Raw genomic sequence first — 25,186 nt, forward strand, 5'->3', positions numbered from 1 at the left:
TGTCTTCTTTGGATAAGTATTCAGTTCCTCTGCCCATTTTTAATTGTTTTGGTTGTTTGTTTGTTTATTTGTTTTTGCTCAGTCGTAGGCATTCATTATGTATTTTGGATATCAGTCTTTTAATAGATATATAATTTGCAAATATTTTCTCCCTTTCAGAAGAATGCCTTTTTCATTCTGTTAACGGTTTTCTTTTTTGGTGCAGAAGCTTTTCAGTTTGATGTAGTCTCACTTGTTTACTTTTGCTTTGGTCGCCTTTGCTTTTGGCACCAAATCCAAAAAATCACTGCCAAGATCTATGTCATGGGCTTACCCCCATGTCTTCATCTAAGAGTTTTATGGTACTGGGTCTTAAATTCAAATCGTTAGTACATTTGAGTCAATTTTTGTGTATTGTATAAGATCACAGTCTAGTGTCATTTTTTTGCATGTGGCTGTCCAGTTTTCCCAACACCATTTATTGAAGAGACTGTCCTTTCCCCATTGTATATTCTTGGCTCCTTTGTCACAAAGAAATTGACCGTATATGCATGGGTTATTTCCAGACTTTCCATTACGTTCCATTGAAATATATGTCTGTTTTTATACCAGTACCATACTGTTTTGATTGTTACTGCTTTGTAATATAGCTTGAAGTCAGGAAGTGTGAGGTCCAGCTTTGTTCTTCTTTCTCCAGATTGTTTTGGCTCTTTAAAGTCTTTTGTGGTTCCATGCAAATTTAAAATTGTTTTATTCCTGTGAAAAATGCAATTGGAATTTTGATAGGGGTTGCAACAAATCTGTAGATTGCTTTGGCAGTATTAACATACTAACAATATTAATTCTGCTTATCTATGAGAACATTTATTTTTGTCTTGATTTCTTTCATCAGTGTCTTATACTTTTCAATGTAGAGTACTTTTACCTCTTGGGTGAAATTTCTTCCTATGTATTTTTTTTTAAAGATTTTATTTACTTATTTGAGAGAGAGCATGAGCAGGGGGAGGAGCAGAGGGAGAAGGGGAAGGAGAAGTCAACTCCCTGCTGATCAGTGAGCCTGACACAGGGCTGGATCCCAGGACCTTGAGATCATGACCTGAGGTGAAGTCAGATGCTTAACCAACTGAGCCATACAGGTGCCCCTCTTCCTAGGTATTTTAATATTTTGATGCAATTATAAATGGGATTATTTTCTTAATTTCTCTTTTGGATAGTGTATAGAAATACAACAGATTTTTTTATATTGATTTTGTATCCTACAACTTCACTGAATTCATTTACTAGTTCTAACACTTTATTGCTAGAGTCTTTAGGGTTTTCTACATACAACATTACGTCATCTGAAAAAAAAATGGTTTTATTTTTTTCCTCTGCAATTTAAATGGCTTTTAATTCTTTTTCTTGCCTAACTGCTATGGCTAGGACTTCTGGTAATCTGTTGAATAAAAGTGACAGGAGTGGGCATCGTTGTCTTGTTCCCCATCTTAGGAGTATCATGTCGTTGTAAGCTTATTATATGTGCCTTACTATATGTGCCTTATTATATGTGCCTTTTTATGTTGAGGTACTTTCTCTCTCAAATCATTGGCATTTTTTCTTATGAATTGATGTTGATATTTGTCAAAAGCATTTTATGCATCTGTTGAGATACTCATATGATTTTTCTCCTTCATTTTGTTAATGTAGTATATATATCTTGTTTATTGATTTCTGTATGTTGAACCATCCTTGCATCCTTGGAATCAATCCCAACTGATCATGGTGTATGAAACTTTTTCCAATTTGGTTTACTAAAACTTTATTAGGGATTTTTGTGTATGTTGAACAGAGATACTAGTTGTAATTGTCTTATGGTGCCTCTCCCTGATATTGGTATCAGAATAATGCTGGTCTTATAAAATAACTTTGGAAACATTTCCTCCTCTCTTGTTTTTTGAAAGAGTTTGAGAAGGATTGGTAATAGTTCTTCTTTAATTGTTAGGTAGAATTTACCAGTGAAGGCATTTGTTTCTGAAATTTTCTTTGTTGGGAGGTTTTTGATTACTGATTCAATATCCTTACAAGTAATTGATCTGTTCACATTTTCTCTTTCTACCTGCTTCAGTCTTGGTATGTTGTATGTTTCTGGGATTTATCTATTTCTCTTAGGTTGTCCAATTTGTCAGTGTATAATTGTTCACAGTAGTCTCTCATGACCCTTTGTATTTCTGTGGTATCAGTTGTAATGCCTCCTCTTGGGATATCTAATTTTATACATTTGAGTCTTTATTTCATTTCTTGGTATATCTAGATAAAGATTTCTCTATTTTTTAATCTCTTCCAAAAATCATCTTTTAGTTTCATTGATCTTTTCTATTGTCTTTTTAGTCTCTATATCATACACTGACACTCTGATTTTTATTATTTCCTTTCGTCTACTACTTTGCACTTATTTTGTTTTCTTTTTATGATTCTTTGAGGTATAAAGTTACATTGTTTATCTCAGATCTTTCTTTTTTTCTTACTAAAGGCATTTTTAAAAATATTTCAATTTAAATTCAATTAGCCAACATCATTAGTTTCAGATGTAGTGTTCAATAATTCATCAGTTGTGTATAAACTCTAGTGCTCATCACATCACGTGCCCTCCTTAATATCCATCACCCAATCACCCCATCCCCCTCCATTAACCTTCCCCCCCCCCCCAGCAACCTTCAGTTTTTTTCCTATAGTTCGGAGTCTCTCATGGTCTGTCTCCTTCTCTGATGACTTCCCATTCCCTCCCTTTCTCTATTTTCCTCTGTGCTGTTTCTTATATTCCACATATGCGTGAAACCATATGATAATTGTCTTTCTCTAATTGACTTATTTTGCTCAGCATTATACCCTTCTCTTCCATTCACATCAATGTAAATGGTATTTATTCTTCCTGATGTCTGAGTAATATTCCCTTGTACATATATACCACATCTTCTTTATCCATTCATCTGTCCATGGACACCTTGGCTCTTTCCAAGTTTGACTATTGTTGACAATGTTGTTATGAACATTGGGGTGCAGGTGCCCTTTCAGATCATTTGTATCTTCGGGGTAAATACCTAGCAGTGAAATTTCTGGGTCATAGGGTAGCTCTACTTTTAACTTCTTGAGGAACCTTCATACTGTTTTCCAGAGTGGCTGCACCACTTGCATTCCCACCAACAGTGTAAGAGGGTTCCCCTTTCTCCACATCCTCACAAACTATGTTGTTTCCTGTCTTGTTAATTTTAGCCATTCTGACTGGTTTAAGGTGGTATTTCATTGTGGCTTTGATTTGTATTTCCCTGATGCTGAGTGATGTGGAGCATTTTTTCACATGTCTGTTGGTCATTTGTATGTCTTCTTTGGAGAAATGCCTGTTCATGACTTCTGAACATTCCTTGACTGGATTATTTGTCTTGGGGGTTTTGAGTTTGGTAAGTTCTTTATAGATTGTGGATACTAGCCCTTTATCTGATATGTCATTTGCAAATATTTTCTCCCATTACTATAGGCATTTATCTCTATGAACTTCCCTCTTAGAACTACTTTTGTTGCATCCCGTTAGTTCTGGTATATTGTATTACCATTTCCTTTGGTATTGAGATTTTTTTTTTTTTTCTCTTGTGGTTTCTTTGACCCACTGGTTGTTCAGGAGCATGTTTTTCAATCTCCATGTATTTGCGAATTTTCCAGTTTTCTTCCTGTAATTGATTTCTAGTTTCAAACCACCGTGGTCAGAAAAGATGGCTGATATGATTTCAACCTTCTTATGTTGTTATGACTTGTTTTATGGTCTAACATATGATCTATCCAGATGTTCATGAGAAGAATGTGTACTTTGCTGTTCTTAGATGTAATGTCCTATAAATGTCTGTTAAGTCCATCTGATGTAATGTCTCTAAGTCCAATGTTTTCATAATGATTTTGTTTGGATGATCTAGCTATTGTTGAAAGTGGGATGCTGTAGTCCCCTAATATTGTATTTCTGCCTTCTTTCAGAACTGATAAATTTGCTTCATATAATTAGTGTTCCTATGGTAGGTACAAGTATTTACAATTGTGATTACATAATGATCATGTTTTGTTATAGTTTGTGGCTCGAAGTCTGTTTTGTCTGATATAACTATAACAGCCCCTTTGGGTTACAATTTTCACAGAATATTGTTTTCTATTCTTTCACTTTCAGTCTGTGTGCTCCTTTAAGGAATGAATGAGTTTCTTAGAGGCAGCATATAGTTGGGTCTTGTTCTTTTAATCATTCAGCCACTCTACGTCTTTTGATTGGGGAATTTAATCCCTTTATATTTAAAAGTAATTGCTGATAGATATGGACTTACTATTGCCATTTTCTTAATTGTCCTCTGCCTTTTTGTAATATGTTATTCCTTTCTTCTTTTCTTTGTCTCTTCCATTTTAATTTGATGATTTCCTATAATAGTCTGTATTGATTCCTTTCCCTTTATCTTTCTATTATAGGGTTGTTGTTTTTTTTTTTTTAAGATTTTACTTATTTACTTGAGAGAGAGAGCACAGAGGGAGTGAGAGGGAGAAGCAGACTCCCTGCTGAGCAGAGAGCCTGATGTGGGGATTAATCCCAGAATCCTGAGATCATGACCCAAGCTGAAGACAGACTTAACCGACTGAGCCACCCAGGCACCGCCTATTACAGGTTTTTACTGCGTGGTTATTATGAGGCTTATAAGACATCTTATATTTATAACAGTCTATTTTAACCTATAACAACTTAAGTTCAAATGCAGACTCGAGCTCTATATGTTTAGTCTCCCCTGCTACAATGTTTTTGATGTCACAAGTTACATCTCTTTATGTTGTTTAGCCATTAACAAATTTTTGTATAGATTAATACTTTTGTCTTTTAATCTTCATATTATAAGTGATTAACCCACCTCCATCACATCATTAGAATATTCTGAAATTAACTACATATTTGTATTTACCAATGAGATTATACTTTCATGTTTTCCTGTTACTCATTAGGGTCCTTTTATTTCAGCTTGAACAAGTCTCTTTAACATTTCTTGCAAGCCTAGACTAGTGTTGATGAACTCCTTTAGCTTTTGCAGATGTGTAAAACTCTTAATTTCTCTTTCAGTTCAGAAGGACAACTTTGCTGGGTAGTGTATTTTTGGTTGGCAGCTTTTTTCCTTTTAGCACACCGAATATATCATGGGACTCCTGCCTGCCTGCCAAGTTTCTAATAAAAATCCACTGACTAAAAATCCATGGTGGTTACCTTGTATATAACTAGGTGATTTTCTCTTGCTGCTTTAAAAATTCTCTTCTTGGGATCCCTGGGTGGCTCAGTTGGATCTGCCTTTGGCTCAGGTCATGATCCCAGGGTCCTGCTTCTCCCTCTGCCTGCCATTCCCTCTGCCTGTGTTTTCTCTCTCTCTCTCTCTCTCTCTTTCTAATAAATAAATAAATAAATAAATAAGATCTTTTTAAAAAATGAAAATTCTCTTCTTTAACTTTTCATAATTTAATTATGTTTCTTGGTGTGGGTCTCTTGAATTCATCTTATTTATAACTCTGTGGACTTCTTGGATCTAGATGCCTATTTCTTTCCCCAGATTAGGGAAGTTTTCAGCCATTATTTCTTCAATAAGCTTTCTGCTCCTTTCTGTCTCTCTTCTTCCTGGACAACTGTAATGCAAATATTCATCCACTTGATGGTATTCTTTAAATCCCTCAAGGTATCTCTAGTCTTTTCCGTTCTTTTCTCTTTTTGTTCCTGTGTTTGGATGAATTCCACTGCCCAATCTTGGAGTTCACTGATCTTTTCTTCCAGCTGATCTAGTCTTTTGAATTTTTCTGTAGTTACTGTATTCTTTTCAGGTCTGTGGTTTCTATTTGGTACATTCTTTTATTTTCTATCTCCTAAAATTCTCACTTTGTTCATGCATTATTCTCCTAACCATGGAAAACATCTTTATGACTATTATTTTGAACGCTTTGTCAGACAAATCACTTATTTCCATTTCATTAAGATCTGATTCTGGAGTTTTTCCTTGTTCTTTTTTTGGAACATATTCCTGTTTCTTCATTATCCTTGATTCTCTGTTTCAGTTTCTATGCATTAGGTAAAGCAGCCCCCTCTTCCAGTCTTCATAGAGTGGTCTTGTGTAGGAGAATGAACCTTATTGTTCAGCCTGCCCTGAGCTCTTAGTTGTCTCTCAAATCTCTGCAGAAGTCAAGGCTGCCTTCTTTGCTCTTAGTAGCTCCCAGTAGTTGTGGGTGCCAATACCTATCAGTGTGCCAAAGGGTAGGATCTCAGTCAGCACTTAGATATAGGCTGACTGAAAGCTAAACCCTTAGTCAGCAGCTTTTAAAGTATGCAAGCAGACTTCTTTCAGGAAAAGACTGGGAGCTGGGCATTTTTTCCCTGCTCCCTCTGCTCTAAGTCCTCAAGAGATAACCAGGTAAGATCTGCTTCTTTATTTGCTACAGACCTGTGGGACCCACAAACCACAAGTCCCCCTAGCCATCAGAGCCAGGAGATCAAGAGAGGTACCCTCTAGGAGACACTGAAGATCTACAGTGTGCACAGAGATGTCATCTGACCTCCCTGATCTCTGGGGAGGATGAGAGTCAGTACCTAGGTGTGTGTTAAATTAGAAGCCTGGTCCTCAGGCAGCAGCAGCTTTTACAGTACACAAATAGCCAGCTTTCAGGAAAAGACTGGAAGATGGGTGTTATATACTCCCTCTGTGCTGAGCCCTGGAGGGAAAACCATGGCAAGTCCAAGCCAGGTTAAGAACTATTTCTTTGTTTGCCTTAGTCTTGGGGTCTTGTGGACACAAGCCCTGTTTCAGAGCTAGGTGTTTTGGGGGTTCATCTCTCCAGTGAAAGTCTTAAAAGTTGGGGTGCTAGATGCTGGGTTCAAACTCTTTGCTCCTCATGGAAAACTAGGGAGTTATGAGTTCCCTACCTATTGTATGTCAGTATGCCAAGGGTGGGATTTATGGCTGGAGTGTATCTTACCCTTTCCTACCCCTTTCAATGTGGGTACTTTCTAATTCATCCAATGTATAGGAATTGCTCAGTTTCTGGATTTTTTTCAAGAGGAACTGCTTCATGTGTAGGTACAGATTTGGTGTCTTCATGGGGAAAGTGAGTTCAAGAAGTTCTTATATTGCCATCTTGGATCAGAGCCTCAAATCGACTCTTCAATATAGTCAGCAAAGTTACTTAGAGATAAAATTCAGAACACCAATGGAGAAAAAAAATTCACTAAGCAAGTTAAGATATTCTAATTATCTTTTATATTAAAAAATTGATTGGTAACCTATCTGAAAAGATTCCTGGCATCAATTCAACAGGGCTAAGCATTTCTACAAAAACAGTATGAAGTGAAAAAGAATAAAGATTCAAAAATATTCCCCCCAAAAAAAATATTCCAACATTTCCAGGAAATAAGCCTATTAAAATATTTTAATAAGCTATATAAATAAAGAAAAAATAATTTAAATAAATGTAGTATAAGATTTTCAAGTTTTGCGGGGCGCCTGGGTGGCTCAGTCGTTAAGCGTCTGCCTTCAGCTCAGGGCGTGATCCCTGCGTTCTGGGATCGAGCCCCACATCAGGCTCCTCCGCTGGGAGCCTGCTTCTTCCTCTCCCACTCCCCCTACTTGTGTTCCCTCTCTCGCTGGCTGTCTCTATCTCTGTCAAATGAATAAATAAAACCTTTAAAAAAAAAAAAGATTTTCAAGTTTTGCTTTCTGTTGGATAGACATTGTAAAAAATAACCTGATGATAAGAATGGAGAAATATGGCTTTATTATTGAAAACATACTTAAATATAAGACCAATTTTTCATTGACTTTTATTAGTTATGACTTAAACAGAATGAAGCAATGAATCAAAAAGATAAAAATCAAAAAACAACAACAAAAAGAAGGCCCAAAGAGATTGAGTAATATTTCTCTATGGGGCAAACCAAGGGAAAGGGCCAGTGTTCTTCAACCTTGAAATGCCAACAAGTACTTAACTAGATCCTTACTAGTGAGCCATTATCAGGTTAAAAACAAACAAAAACCAACAATTATTTTAATCACTCGTCTATTCATTCTAGTTAAGAAAAATCTATTACTTACACCTGGTTTTTTTTTGTTTTTTGTTTTCCTTAGCAGCAGTTTATTTCTCAGGTACTCTGTTGTCCTTCTATGACAAAAGCTGGTGATCTTTTACTGTAAGGATTATCAGGACATCAGTATTGTCGGCATTTTCATAAGAGTTCACTTCAAGAAACCAAATATTTAATGCAAAACTTTCTTTGATCATTATTAGACAGCTAGCTAAGAGATTTTCCTCTCTAAATGCATGATGCTCTAGTGCTTTCATTACAAAGCAGCCTATGAATCAAAATATGTTACCCTTTTCCCTGCTTCAGAAGGAGGTCAACAAACCAGTTTAGCAAAGCTGGCTCCTATTGTCAACAGTCTTCTTGTTTGAATGCCTGAGACTGACAACCCTAATCACATCAAACTCATTTTTAATATTTCAACACATTAACTTTAAAGGAATGACCACAAAACAGACATCCCTCATTTAATTATCACTTAGAAATCACAAGAAAACAATCATTTGCATATTGCTGGAGTTGCTTCAGCAAAAACTCTATGTCCTCAACTTCTTTGAATGTTCCTTTCATCTTACTCCTCCCCTGAGGACTCACTGGCAGTGACCCTAAACTGCAGCTGCCCTCCCTTCCCTCCTTTCCACCCAGTGGACAGGGAGGGCCAGGAAGAGACAGTCTTGCTCCTCACAAAGGCTTCCAGTTCCCTTATGCTCCAGCTGTGAAGCATAGGAGAGGAATAGTCAACCCCTACCCAGAGGCAGGCACCTTCAGGGCTGTCCCACCCATCCTTTGGAGGCTTGGGCTTTAGGCTACCATTCTTGTTGATTTCAGTGCCTCCCCATTCCATGAAGTCCTCCTCCACCTAACCTCAGCCACTCATCTGCCCCATTCATTCTCTAAGTCTTGAAATTACAAATTGCTTCCCTCCACTAACTCAATTCTGAGCACCCATCATTCTTACCTGTCTAGCTTATTGCCTCTAGTATTAGCACTTTAAGTGTTTGACCAACCTCTTCCCAATCTAGAATAGGCTGGTCCTACCCCCCATCTCTTTGTACTCCACACCCTGCCTGTTCTTATTTCCTACCTTACCTGGTCTAGATTTCATAGTCCAATATTACAGTCACTACATGGAACTTTTATTGACTACTTTCATTGTACTCACTGTACAATCTCAAGCTCTGCCTGTTCCACATTTGCAGCCCTATAGTTCAATCCATATTGACTGGTTGATCTCAAACTCAAAATGACAACTCCCAATAGAACCTTATCTTGCCAAACAATCCCAATGCACATCCCTTGTCCATTGACTCCCCCACTACAGGACTATGTATCTACTCTCTATCCTCATTCCTCCAATGCCATCTCCTTGTCATTACTCTCAGCTAATGAAAATAATTTCCATTTCACTGACAAAATGGAAGTGATCAGAAAGAACTTGAGTTCCCACTGCCATATATAGCTACCTGCAACCTGCATCTGAGGAGACTCTGCCCCCTGTCCACAGATGACTGTCTATGCTCCTGACCCAGCATACCCCTCCATTTGCACACTCCTGTCACCAAATCAGACACAATACCAGTAGTTATCCTTTCTTTCCCCTACTGAGGACCTTTGCTGTCAATATACAACATGTGCTATAATTCCCACCCATAAAAAAAAAAGTCTCAATCTCCACATTCCTTCTAGTTAACAACAACTTCTCTACACCTCCTAAAGCAAAACTCCACCAAAGAATTTTCTATTCAAGTTGTCTTCAGTTTCTCTTTTTTCCATTCTCTTTAAACCCACAGCAGTCTGGCTTAGCCCAACCATAACACTGAGAAAGCCCCACATTCCTTGCCCTCCACAGTGCAACCCAGCAGCATCCATCACAGTTGGTTGCCCTTTTTCCTTCTCAAAGACACATCTTTACTTGACTTCCAGGACACCACACTCTTTAGATTTGATCCCTCCCACAGCAGCCTCTTCCTCTGGGCCCCAACGACTGCAGAATGCCTAGGGCTCAGGCCTCACAGAAAGATATTCCTTTCAATCTGCATTTGATCTCCTGCAAACTGACCCTGCTGGTGCTTTAAAACCATCTGTACATGGGAGCCTACATCTAGCACCAGCACTGTCACTGAAGGTCAGAACCATATCCTATTCAGATATATAATGTACAAATGAACATAGTCAAAAGCCTCATGATTTCTTTCATCAATGTTGTATAGTTTTCAGGGTAGAGCTCTTTCATCTCCTTGGTTAAATTTATCCCTATTTTACTGTTTTTGATGCTATTGTAAATGAGATCATCTTTTTAATTTATTTTTCTGTTAATCTGTTGCTAGTGTATATATGGATCTGCTACTGATATTTGTATGTTAATTTCATATTCTGCAACTTTACTGAATTCATTGATTAGATCTAACAGTTTTTTAATGGAGTTTTTAGGATTTTTTATATACAGAATCATGATGAAAAAAAATGCAGAAAACACAAATATATGGAAAAATATCCAATGTTCATGGATTGAAAGAATTGATATTGTTAAAATGCCCACAACTACCCAAAGCCATCTATAGATTCAATGCAATCCCTATCAAGATTCCAATGGCATTTTCACAGAAATAGAAAAAGCAATCCTAAAATGTGTATGGAACCACAAGAACCCCAAATAGCCAAAGCAATCCTGAGAAAATACAATGAAGTGGGAGACTTCACACATGCTGATTTCAAGCTATATGATAAAGCTACAGCAATCAAAACAATATGGTACTGGCATAAAAACAGACACGTATAGACCAATGGAAGAGAATACAAAGCCCAGAAATAAACCCATGTATACAGAGTCAACTAAAATTTGATAAGGGTGCCAAGAATATCCAATGGAGAAAAGACAGTCTCTTCAATAAATGGTGCTGGGAAAATTGGATATTTACATGTAAAAGAATGAAACTAGACTCCTATTCTTACACTACTCACAAAAATTAACTCAAAGTGGATTAAAAACCTAATCCATAAAACCATAAAACTCCTAGAAGAAAATATAGAAAAAAAGCTCCTTGACATGGGTCTTGGCAGTAATTTTTTTGGATGACACCTAAACCACAAGGAATAAAATGAACAAGTGGGACTACATCAAACTATAAAGCTTCTACACAGTAAAAGAAATAATCAACAAAATGAAAAGGCAGCCTACAGAATAAGAGAAAATATTTACAAGTCACATACTTGATAAAGAGTTAATATACAAAATACATAAAGAATTTACACAACTCAATAGCAAAAAAACGAATAACCCAATTTTTAAAAAAATGGGCAAAGAACATGAACAGACATTTTTCTAAAGAAGATATTTAAATGACCAACAGGTACAGGAAAAGGTGTTCGACATCACTAATCATCACCTCACACTTGTTGGAATGATTATCATCAAAAAGGCAAGAGATAACAAATTATTGTTAAGATATGCAGAAAAAGGGGGCGCCTGGGTAGCACAGTCATTAAGCGTCTGCCTTCGGCTCAGGGCGTGATCCCGGTGTTATGGGATCGAGCCCCACATCAGGCTCCTCCGCTGGAAGCCTGCTTCTTCCTCTCCCACTCCCCCTGTTCCCTATCTGGCTGGCTGTCTCTCCGTCAAATAAATAAATAAAATCTTTAAAAAAAAAAAAAAGATATGCAGAAAAAGAATCTCATGGGCACTGTTGGTGGAAATGTAAGTTGGTGCAGCCACTATGAAAAACAGTATAGAGATTCCTCAAAAAATTAAAAATAGACTATATGATCCAGCAATCCCACTGCTGTGTATATATCTGAAGGAAATGAATCACTATTTTGAAGAGGTATCTGCATCCCCATGTTCACTGCAGCATTATTTACAATAGCCAAAAAATGGAAACAACCTGAGAGTCCACTGACAGATGAATGAATATAGAAAATGGTACACACATACACACACACACACACACACACTGACTGAATTATTATTCAGCCACAAAAAGAGAAGGAACTTCTGTCATTTGTGACAACATCGGTGGACCTTGAAGGCATTATGCTAAGTGAAATAAGTTAGACAGAGAAAGATACATACTGTATGATCTCACTTATATGCGGAATCTAAAAACAAAACAAAACAAAAACAAAAACAAACAACCCACCACAAACTCGTAGAAAAAAAGATTAGATTTGTGGTGACCACAGGTGGCGTGGGGGGCAGAACTGGAGGAAGGTGATCAAAGAATACAAACTTCCAGTTACAAGATAAATAAGTATTGGACATGTAACGTACAACATGAGGCCTACGGTTAACACTGCTATATGGTATACTGGAAAGCTGCTGAGAGAGTAGATCCTAAAAGATCTTATCACAAGGAAAAAAACATTTTTTTCTTTTTTTTTTTTTTTTTTGGTATATATGAGGTGATGATGTTAACAACTTATAGTGGTCATCATTTCACAATATATGTAAGTCAAGTCATTACACTATACACCTTAAACAGTGCTGTATATTATTTATATTTTCATAAGACTGAAAGAAAAAAGAACAAATGTAAAAAGAGACTATTACTACTAAGAATGCAGACCAATTTTCTACTTTTATAAAGTAATGGGGTGGGTGGGTGACACAATAAGACCAACTGATAGAACTGACCACATAAAATAGAAACCTTCATACATTCTTGCCAAATACACCTCAATGTCAAACAGCAAAGGTAGTGGGGAAAAAAAAATTCAATTTTTCTTTGAAAGTATAGAAGCAAAACAATAATAAAAATTCTGACCCCAGTATATAAACTGTATAAAGAATGTATATGGTCAATTTACAAGAAAGTAAAAGGCTAACAATTCCTTCCCTCAAAAAAAAATAAAAAATTAAAAAATAAGGCCTCATGATTTTCTCATCAAGAAAAACCAAACCAACCAACCAAACAAACAAACAAAAAGAAAAACCAAATAAAACAAAACCATCAGATCCCCCGCACCCCCCTCTTAAGGCAATGTCAGCTCCATGGAATGCCCTTCCCCACACCTCTTAGCCATTCTTGATCCCTCGTTTCTGCTTTCTTTCCATAAAGTTTATCTTCTTTTGACATTACTTCTACTTTACTTCTTAGGTCCTCATCACACACTCCCCTACACAGTCAGGGCTTTAGTTGCTATGTCTCCAGGATATGCAACACTGCTCAGAACATAGTAGGCCCCCAAGAGGGTTGGGGACATGGCTTTCTGTAATTGCGTGGCATCGACTTCAACAACAAAGACATTCAAATCCCTCTAATTTCTTCTTTTCATGTTCCTTCCAGAGATTAATACAAACCACCACCATTCTCTTTTGAGGCTTTAAATTTCTCTACTTTGGGCATAAAGCCTGAGTTATTTTATGTTATAAACATATATATATGGTGAATAGGCATGAACCGACCCACCATGCTACACCCATTCCGCTAGACCCTGTGACATCCTTATACTCGTCCCTCCACTCCTACACTTAAGACAGGTCTCTCCTCTCCTGATGCCCCTTCCCTACTTCCTTCCCTGGACCACTCTGTCTCCACTGGGTCCTCCTCATTATTCTCTAAATAGTCCTCATCTTTCCTCTGTTGACTCCTTGAACCTGAGATCCCTTTCAAGCCACTAGCAGCTAATCTGCACATCTGACTTCTTGCCTGAAATCCCAGTCCTAGCAAAAGAATCACAGCACTGTCTCTACTCTTTGTCCTGGACACTCCTTGAGCCATGGGTCCCTGGTTTCCTCCCCTGCTGGTTCACTAACATTGCCACTGAGTACTCAGTACACACTGTACCTGCCCTCTCTTGACATAAACATTTCCTAAACAGATCCAAACCTGTGTGTTTTTCATTGCCACATTTACTCTTTCTACTGAAACTCCTTTTTGCCTTGAAACTCTCTACTAAGTTTGCTTTTGTGGCACTGCTTCCCACAAGTTCTCACTTTCATTGAAATTTTGTTTTCATTGTTTTGTTCTAATTTAAAACACAAAGAGACCATGTATTACACAGGATTGGGACACGGATCTTAGAAGGCATACTCTTATTCCCTTCACATGTCCTGCTTGACCCCCCAGTGGCCTGCCCCTTGTGGTTATTCATATACATACCAGGCAGTTTCCTATCTGTGTGTCTTTGCTCTCTTATACATCCTTGCATTTGCAAGTATTCCCTTGGACAATCTCTATAACCATACTTGTAAAATTAACCTGAATATATTTATTTCTCTTTCCATCTTCGTAATATAACTTATGCGAAAACAGGAATATGCTTTTACTTGTCTTAATTATCTAAGTATCTGGAATGCTGATGCTCAATAAAATTTGATAAACCCAAATAACCAATCCCACTAAGGAAAGCATTCATATAAGCTGTCATGACTGAAACAATCAATGCTTGACTTGGATAAACCGTTCCCTATATCATCTCCAGAAATTAGAACTTCTATAATAGCTTATCAAAGTTACAATTATATTGTAAATTTTCGTCCCCTACTAAACGAGTTTAAGTATTTCTAAATTAACATTTCAGGTATTTGGATTTTAAAGAAAGATAAAGAAAGATTTTTAAAAAGGTGTAATTTAACCTTAGAAGCTTCTTCTTGTTTGCTGATGTTTCTGGAGTCCTGGGAAATGTCTGTTTCTGAGGTGTGTACAAAACAGTCTCTGCAGATTTCACCCTCTGCTTTATAGGTCTCTCCATCATCTGTCTATCATCAAATCCAAAATCCATGTGGTATTTCGGAGAGGATTCTGAATCAATGAACACGACATTCTCTGAGTCCTCTTCCTTTTCACTATCTGATGAATATTCCGAAATTTCTGTAGAGCTCTGAAAAATATTAAAAGAAATGCAATTAAATTTGGATAACTCTTTATACAAGTCCATATTTATATATGCCTTTGCTCCATTCTCCTCTGGTAACATTCATTGAAATAACTTTGTAAATAGTTACTTAAAGGTTAAACTTTTATTTTGAAATTACTATCAATGGTTCCTATTTAAGAATATGAGTCATTGCCTCTTTTTACTAACAATTCCTAAAATGTTTCTTACTTTATCCTACTCAAATTTCTACTTCAACTTTTTTTTTAAAGTGGATTATAAAACAGGAGATCATATCACATAGCGAATCCTGGACAGAAGAATCAAAAAACGTTTTCTGTGATGTCGTCTGTCTTTACTTAGACACACACTAAAATATTTAAGTGTGGTAGGTATTTTATTTTCCCAATACTTGGATTCACAGGTCAGTCCCATTTTGTTCTAACATCAGCAACAATTTATCCTTCAACATTCTAATTTTCCAGTGTATTAGTAAGCTCTTCTAATTTAATACCTTTAAATTTTTTTAAATTTATTAAATGAAAACAGTACATTTAGTTGAAATGGATCTTCTGTACCCACTCAATTTGTAGGGTAGGCATGGGGTCCCTCATGAGGAGCCCTGTTTATTTTGATGGATCAACGTGGACTGTGTCCCTGGCACTGTAGCAGACACTTGGTTCAAGAGAGTGAATAGGAGACTGCAAGGGGTTAAGAGAAGAGGGATAAGATGAGTCTTCTGGGGGGGGGGGGAGATGGCGGAGGAGTAGGGGACCCTTTTTTCAGCTGGTACCCTGAGTCGAGCTGGATATCTACCAGACCATCCTTACCACCCACGAGATCAGCCCGAGACGTAGGAAGATACATCTGGATGTCTACAAATGAACATCTCCAGCGATGAGTATTGAGGTAGGAAGCAGGGAGCCCTGAATCCATGCACAGATATCGGAAGATGAACGGAAGGGGATGAAGCGCTCAGACTCGGCCACCGGGAAGCAGTATACGCCTGCACTGGGGAGCAGGCTGGATCACAGACTGGCACCCGCAGGAAAGCAGACTGAGACCGAGAGCCCAGGAACACGCTCGGGACCAGTCTGAAAATTGGAGCTGTGGAGCACTCAGTGGAACCGGACTGATACCAGGAGCTCGGAAGCACGCGCGACCAGACTGAAAACGGCAGCCCCGGAGCGCTCAGTGGAACCAGAATGAAACTGGAAGCTCCAGAGCATGCCCCTGTCCAAACTGAAAACCAGAGCTCCGGAGCTCACACTCAAACTAGACTGAAACCAGGAGCTCAGGAGCACCCACGCAACCACAATGAAAGCAAGCCAGAGCTCTGGAGTGCTCACGGGAACCAGACAGCTACTGTGAGACAGGGAGCGAATGCACGACCACACTGAAATCTGGAGCTCCAGAGCACGTGTGAACCACACTTAAACAGGGAACTCTGGAGCGTGTGCGGGAACTGGGGGCAGCTGGCGGTGTTAGAAGCAAAAAGGACAATGCCAGCCATGGAAGCCAGGACTGGGAGAGTGGCTGTGGGGCGCACATCCCGGGACACTGCAGTGTTTTTAACAGCTCCGACAGAAACAGAGTTAAAGAGGCCAGGAGAGCTCAGTGGAGAGCAGACTGCAATATCTCTGTTCTGAGAAAGAGGTTGGGATAGGGCCACTGCTGCTCTGACTCTCAGAAGAGTCACAGAAATCCACCAGGGAAAGCCGCCAGAGAACAAAAGCCCAGAAACACTGGTTCACATTGTGCAAATACCCACCACCCCCTCACAGAGGACGGGGCAACACTACCCAAACAGGGTTGCCTTAGTATCAGTGCAGCAGGCCCCTCCCCCAGAAGGCAGGATGAAAAATCAAGAAGGCCACATCCCTAAGGTCCCTATAAAACAAGTGCACACTACCTGGGTCCTGGTCAATAATTTGGGCTTTGGGCATTCGCACAACCTCTCCTCATCAGAATGACGAGGAGGAGGAACTCTCAGCTAAGAAAGGACACAGAGACTGTGGCCTCTGCCAGAGAACTGATGGATATGGATAAAACCAAATTATCAGAAATGGAGTTCAGAGTAACAATGGTCAAGATGATGTGTAGGCTTGAAAAAATATTAATGAAAATATTAACGGGAATATAGAATCTCTAAGGGTGGAAATGAGAACGAATCTGGCAGAAATTAAAAATGCTATGAATCAAATGCAGTCAAAACTAGATGCTCTAACGGACAGAGTAAAAGAGGCAGAAAAACAAATGGGTGAATTGGAAGATGGGATGGTAGAAGAGAAGGTAAAAATGGAAATGTGGCTCAAAAAAATCCAATCTCAAGAATGTAGATTATAGCAGAATACTGACTCAATGAAACGTTCCAATTTCAGAATCATTGTTATTCCCAAGGGAGTGGAGAAAGAGAGACGTCTAGAAGAGATATTTGAACAAATCATAGCTGAGAACTTCCCTAATCTACCAAGGAAACAAGTATGTGTGTCCAAGAGGCAGAGAGGAACCCTCCCAAGGTCAATAACCACAGACCTACACCACGACCCATCATACTGCAATTCGCAAATATTAGATCCAAGGATACAGTCTTGAAAGCCGCCAGGGGGAAGAAAATCCTTACGTACAGAGGGAGGAATATCACAATAACGTCACACCTGTCTGCAAAGACCTGGCAGGCCAGGAAGGGTTGGCAAGGTATTTTCAGAGCTCTAACTGAGAAGAACATATAGCCAAGGATCCCTTATCCAGCAAGGCTGTCATTCAGAATTGAAGGAGAGACAAGGACCTTCCAAAACCAGCAGAAACTGAAAGAATATGTGACCACAAAGCCAGCACTACAAGAAATATTAAGGAGGGTTCCATAAAGGTAAAAAGACCCCAAGAGTGATACAGAACAGAAATTTACAATCTATAAAAACAAAGACTTCACAGGCAATATGACATCATTAAAATCAAATCTCTCAATAATCACTCTCAATGTGAATGGCCTAAATGCTCCCATAAATGCCAGAGGGTTGCAGATTGGATAAAAAGACATGACCCATCCATTGGCTGTCTACAACAGACTCATCTTGAACCTAAAGATACATCCAGACTGAAAGTGAAGGGATGGAAAACCATTTTTCATGCCAACGGACCTCAAAAGAAAGCTGGGGTAGCAATTCTCATATCAGACAGATTAAATTTTAAACTAAAGACTGTAGTTAGAGATACAGAGGACACTGTATTATTCTTAATGATGTATCCAACAAGTGGATATGACAATTATAAATATATATGCCCCCAACAGGGGAGCAGCTAGATACACAAGCCAACTCCTAGCCAGAATAAAGAGACATAAGGATAATAATACGTTACTAGTAGGGGACCTCAATACTCTGCTGTCAGCAATAGATAGATCACCGAACAAGAAAATCAACAAAGAAACAAGAGCTTTGAATGACATTCTGACCCGATGGACTTCATAGATATACACACAACACTACACAACTGAACAACAGAATACTCATTCTTTTTGAATGCACACAGAACCTTCTCCAGAATAGACCATATACTGGGTCACAAAACAGGTCTCTACCGATACCAAAAGACTGAGATTATTCCCTGCATATTCTCAGACCACAGTGCTTTGAAACTAGAACTCAATCAAGCAAAAATTTGGAAGAAACTCAAACACTTAGAAACTAAGAACCATCCTGCTCAAGAATGATTGGGTAAACCAGGAAATTAAAAATCAGCTTAAGCAATTTTTGGAGACCAAAGAGAATGAAAACACAATGGTCCAAAACCTATGGGACACTGCAAAGGCAGTCCTAAGGGGAAAATACATAGCCATCCAAGCCTCACTAAAAAGAACAGAAAAATCTAAAATGCAGTTTTTATATTCTCACCTCAAAAGCTGGAACAGGAACAGAAGCACAGGCCTAACACACACACAAGAAGGCAGGTAATCAAGATTAGAGCAGAGATCAATGAATTAGAAACCAGGAGCACAGAAGAGCGGATCAACAAAACTAGAAGCCAGTTCTTTGAAAGAATAAATAAGATCCATAACCCACTGGGCAAGACTTATTCAAAGGAATAGAGAAAGGACCCAAATTAATAAAATTATGAATGAAAGGGAGAGATCAAAACCAACACCAAGGAAATAGGAAGGATCATTAGACTTTTATCAACATCTTTATGCCAATACAATAAACAACTCGGAAGAAATGGATGCCTTCTTGGAAATCCATAAACTACCAAGACTGAAACAGGAAGAAATTGATTATTTAAAAAGACCGATTAATTATGAAGATATTGAAGCAGTGATCAAAAACCTCCCCAAAAACAAGAGTCCAGGGGTTGCGGACTCCCTAAACATTCCTGACAGAATTCTACCAAACATTCAAAGAAGAAATAATACCTATTTTCCTGAAGCTGTTTCAAAAAATAGAAACAGAAGGAAAACTACCAAACTCATTCTATGAGTCCAGTATTACCTTGATCCCCAAACCAGGCAAAGACCCCATCAAAAAGAATTACAAACCAATATCCCTGATGAATATGAACGCAAAAATTCTCAACAAGATCCTAGCTAATAGGATCCAACAGTACATTAAAAGGATTATCCATCACAATCAACTGGGATTCATCCTTGGAATGCAAGGGTGGTTCAACATTCGCAAATCGATCAGTGTGACAGATCATATCAACAAGAAAAGAGTCAAGAACCATATGATCCTCTCAACTGATGCAGAAAAAGCATTTGACAAAATACAGCATCCTTCCCTGATTAAAACCCTTCAGAGTGTAGGGATAGAGGGTACATTCCTCAATCTCATAAAAACCATCTAGGAAAAGCCTACAGCAAATATCATTCTCAATGGGGAAAAGCTGCAAGCCTTTCCCTTAAGATCAGGAACACGACAAGGATGCCCACTCTCACCATTATTATTCAACATAGTACTAGAAGTCCTTGCAACAGCAATCAGACAACAAAAAGGGATCAAAGGTATCCAAATCGGCAAAGAAGAAGTCAAACTGTCTCTCTTCGCAGATGACATGCTACTCTATACGGAAAATCCAAAAGACTCCACCCCCAAACACTAGAACTTATAGAGCAATTCAGTAATGTGGCGGGATACAAAATCAATGCTCAGAAATCAGTTGCATTTCTATACACAAACAATGAGACTGAAGAAAGGGAAATTAGGGAATCCATCCCATTTACAATAGCGCCAAAAATCATACGTTATCTCAGAATTAACTTAACCAGAGAGGTAATGGATCTATATTCTAGAAACTACAAATCACTCTTGGAAGACATTGAAGAAGACACAAAGAGATGGAAAAATATTCCATGTTCATGGATCAGAAGAATTAATATAGTTAAAATGTCCATGCTACCCAAGCAATCTACACTTCCAATTCTATCCCGATCAAAATACCTATGACATTTTTCAAGGAACTGGAACAAACAGCCCTTAAATTTGTGTGCAACCAGAAAAGGCCCTGAATCGCCAAGGAATTGTTAAAAAGGAAAAACAAAGCTGGCAGCATCACATTGCCGGATTTCAAGCTGTACTACAAAGCTGTGATCATAAAGACAGCTGTGGCACAAAAACAGACACACAGACCAATGGAACAGAATAGAGACCCCAGAAATGGACCCTCGGCTCTTTGGGCAACTATTCTTTGTCAAAGCAGGAAAAAAATTCGGTGGAAAAAAGACAGTCTCTTCAATAAATGGTGCTGGGAAAATTGGACAGCTACATGCAAAAGAATGAAACTTGACCACTCTCTCACACCATACACAAAAATAAACTCCAAATGGATGAAAGACCTCGATGTGAGACACGAATCCATCAAAATTCTAGAGGAGAACATAGGCAGCAACCTCTACGACATCGGCCAAAGCAACCTTTTTCATGACACATCCCCAAAGGCAAGAGAAACAAAAGATAAAATGAACTTATGGGGCTTCATCAAGATAAAAATCTTCTGCACAGCCAAGGAAACAGTCAAAATAACTAAGTGGCAGCCCACAGAATGGGAGAAGATATTTGCAAATGATGCTACGGATAAAAGACTGGTATCTAAGATCTACAAAGAACTTCTCAAACTCAATACACGAGAAACAAATAATCAAATCAAAAAATAGGCAGAAGATATGAACAGACACTTTTCCAATGAAGACATATAGAGGGCTAACAGACACATGAAAAAATGTTCAAAATCATTAGCCATCAGGGAAATTCAAATCAAAACCACACTGAGATACCACCTTACGACAGTTAGAATGGCAAAAATTGACAAGGCAAGAAACAACAATTGCTGGAGAGGATGTGGAGAAAGGGGATCCCTCCTACATTGTTGGTGGGAATGCAAGTTGGTACAGCCACTCTGGAAAACAGTGTGGAGGTCCCTTAAAAAGTTAAATATTGAGCTACGTTATAATCCAGCAATTGCACTACTGGGTATTTACCCCAAAGATACAGACATAGTGAACAGAAGGGCCATATGTACCCCAATGTTCATATCAGCATTGTCCACAATAGATAAATCGTGGAAGGAGTCGAGATGCCCTTCAACAGATGACTGGATTAAGAGAGATGTGGTCCATATATACAATGAAATATTACTCAGCCATCAAAAAGAATGATTTCTCAACATTTGCAGCAAAACATGGACGTGACTGGAGGATATAATGCTAAGCAAAATAAGTCAAGCAGAGAAAGACAATTATCATATGGTTTCACACATTTATGGAACATAAGAAGTAAGAAAATCGGTAGGAGAACAAAGGGAAGAAGAAGGGGGGGTAAACAGAAGAGGGAATGAACCATGAGAGGCTATGGACTCTGGGAAACAAACTGAGGGCTTCAGAGGGGAGAAGCGTGGGGGAATGGGATAGGCTGGTGATGGGTATTAAGGAGGGCACGTATTGCATGGTGCATTGGTTGTTAAACAGAAGTAATGAATCATGGAACTTTACATCAAAAACTAGGGATGTACTGTACGGTGACTAACATAATATAATAAAAAATTATTTAAAAAAATTAGAAAATAAAATAATAAAATTTTAAAAAAAAAGAATACATTGAATGCAGACTATCCACGTGTTCCCTAAGCTGCTATAGCTAATACAAGGAAATTTTCAAGTCTATCCTTGCTCTCACATACTTATAATTGATTTCAAAACTGGAACAAGTAAGAACTAAACTACAAATACAAAGTAATATATGAATAATTCAAGACACGTTTGGCACAGCAGATACAGGTGTGGAGAAGAAAGATCACTTGGAGCAGTATAGCTTAAAAAATCTTTTACCAATAAAGGCAGCATTTGACTCCTGCATTGTCTCTGGCTCAGCCCTGCCCTTCACTAGCTGGTTACCTTATGCAATTTACTTAACTTCCCTATGCCTTTGTTTCCTCATCTATAAATTGGAGATATAATAATGCCTAACACATTAAGCGTTTAGTTAATGTTAGCTATCATTTTTAGCCCATACAGTAGTTAATGCAAGCGTTTGGTTTTAAATTTAATATGTTTTTAAGTTTGCACTTTATTTTCTGGAAGGTTTTTTTCCTTGATTTGTAGAAGGGTCTCTATGTAAAAGACAATGAGGAACACAACAAATAATGTCTTTAGCAGTCAATCAAAGATACAAACAATGCGTTAACTAGCAGAACAACTCATATATTTTTTCACATAGGCATTTCCAAGAGGAAGCTAAAAGTAAAAACAAACACCCTTAGGAAAAGTTAACTAGAAACTATCACTTTACATATTGTAGTTTAGAACTCTCCTTGAGCTGATAATCCCTGAAGAATGTAGGAAGTCTCCTTACCTGGACACAGAAAGGAACTAAAGCTCACCAGACACCACATATGTTAGCCCAAGCCTGACAGTACGGAACACATATTATTTCAGAACGGATGTGGTATGCATATACACAAACGTGTGTGGGTGTGTGCATGCACATTAGTGCAGAGGTGCATGTGTGCCTGGCACTGGAAGAAGGGGAAAAGTCAAAGGTAGGTCAGAGAAGTCTGCAGTTCATAAGCTTGTTTACATTTCACCTTTATATCACAGAATCCGATTAATAAGAAAGGACTATGAGTATTGGAACAAGAAAGACGGTTTTGAATTGCACCTCAGCTATTTGTTTTGTGACTTTGGATAAGTAACTTCACAGACTCTCCCATTTCTCAGTTTTTTCAAAAATGATATGATTCAATAGATGCAGAAAAAGCATTTGACAAAATACAGCATCCTTTCCTGATTAAAACCCTTCAGAGTGTAGGGATAGAGGGTACATTCCTCAATCTCATAAAAACCATCTAGGAAAAGCCTACAGCAAATATCATTCTCAATGGGGAAAAGCTGCAAGCCTTTCCCTTAAGATCAGGAACATGACAAGGAAGCCCACTCTTGCCATTATTATTCAACATAGTACTAGAAGTCCTTGCAACAGCAATCAGACAACAAAAAGGGATCAAAGGTATCCAAATCGGCAAAGAAGAAGTCAAACTGTCTCTCTTCGCAGATGACATGATACTCTATATGGAAAACCCAAAAGAATCCACACCCAAACGTTTAAAAGTTATAGAGCAATTCAGTAATGTGGTGGGATACAAAATCAATGCTCAGAAATCAGTGCATTTCTATACATGAATAATGAGACTGAAGAAAGAGAAATTAGGGAATCCATCCCACTTACAATAGCACCAAAAAATCATATGTTACCTCAGAAATAACTTAACCAGGGAGGTAAAGGATCTATATTCTAGAAACTACAAATCACTCTTGGAAGACATTGAAGAAGACACAAAAAGATGGAAAAATATTCCACGCTCATGGAATTGGAAGAATTAACATAGTTAAAATGTCTACGCTACCCAGAGCAATCTACACTTTCAATGCTATCCCGATCAAAATACCAAGGACATTTTTCAAAGAACTGGAACAAATAGTCCTTAAATTTGTATGGAACCAGAAAAGGCCCCGAATCGCCAAGGAATTGTTGAAAAGGAAAAACGATGCTGGGGGCATCACGTTGCTGGATTTTGAGCTGTACTACAAAGCTGTGATCACAAAGATAGCATGGTACTGGCACAAAAACAAACACATAGACCAATGGAACAGAATAGAGAACCCAGAAATGGACCCTCGGCTCTTTGGGCAACTAATCTTTGATAAAGCAGGAAAAAACATCCAGCGGAAAAAAGACAGTCTCTTCATTAAATGGTGCTGGGAAAATTGGACAGCTACATGCAAAAGAATGAAACTTGACCACTCTCTCACACCATACACAAAGATAAACTCCAAATGGATGAAAGACCTCAATGTGAGACAGGAATCCATCAAAATCCTAGAGGAGAGCATAGGCAGCAACCTCTACGAGATCGGCCAAAGCAACCTTTTTCATGACACAGCTCAGTTTTAACATCCAAAAATGGAAAATTCTCTTAGAAATATTTCAAGAATTAGAGATAATAGCTATTTATTGTGACTTATTTCAAGCACATGGAAAAGCATAAAAAAGATATAAAAAATACATACACTCCTCACCCTATCACCCTATGTCACATGTTATCAGGATGCAAATTACCCTTCATTTTATTTTAAATGATGCAGCTGACATTTTACATATCTCTTCTTGTTCCTGTTTTCCTCCTTCCTAAAGTAAAGCTCTCCTTCACTTGGCATTTTATTAGAGTCCTGTTTTTATCACAAACACACATATATAAACTGTATAGTATTATTTTGCAAGCTTTTATATTTTATATAAAATTATAAAATGGTGTCCTCTGAACACAGCTTTGAATGACCTATTTTTTATCAATATTGTTTTTTAATATTTATCCATGTTCACACATGTAGTTCTAATTCAGTGCTGCCCAATGCAAGAAACATGTAATTTTAAATTTTCTAGTAGCCACATTGAGAAAATAAAAAGAAACAGGTGAAATTATGATAATATATTTTATTTAACCAAATATATAAAAGGATTACTATTTCTTGTCTGACCTCTCACCAGAATCACCTTGAGAAGCTCCCTCACTATAACTCAAAACTCTTCCAGGCTCTACTCAGTTCCAAAGCCACTGCCATATTTTAAAGTATTTCTTACAGCAGAGTCCCACTTCTTGGTACCAATTTGTCTTAGTCAGCTCAGGCTGCTATAAAAAAATTCCATAGACCAGGTGGCTTACAAAATAGACATTGAGATCTGTGGAGACTGGGGAGTCCAAGGTCAAGGTGCCAGTCAATTTGGTTGGGGTTGAGAGCTCATCCTAGCT

At 38.1% G+C, this 25,186-nt stretch overlaps 1 protein-coding gene across 4 annotated transcripts in view; it reads right to left on the reverse strand.

The window, feature by feature from the left end:
• Window positions 1–25,186, reverse strand: part of SPIDR (scaffold protein involved in DNA repair) — a 486,766-nt gene that overhangs the window by 328,188 nt on the left and 133,392 nt on the right. For 3 of the 4 annotated variants that reach the window (XM_045789117.2, XM_087864884.1, XM_087864885.1), the window contains one exon: window positions 14,655–14,899. In XM_045789117.2, the coding sequence (XP_045645073.1) occupies window positions 14,655–14,899 (245 nt within the window). Of the gene's footprint in view, window positions 1–14,654; window positions 14,900–25,186 lie in introns of those variants that run through there. The other variant, XM_087864886.1, reaches the window with a different exon arrangement.

Source organism: Ursus americanus, chromosome 9 (assembly GCF_024610735.1).
Source record: "Ursus americanus isolate L20-20 chromosome 9, mUrsAme1.1.p, whole genome shotgun sequence".
In the NCBI taxonomy this organism is placed as follows: Eukaryota; Metazoa; Chordata; class Mammalia; order Carnivora; family Ursidae; genus Ursus; species Ursus americanus.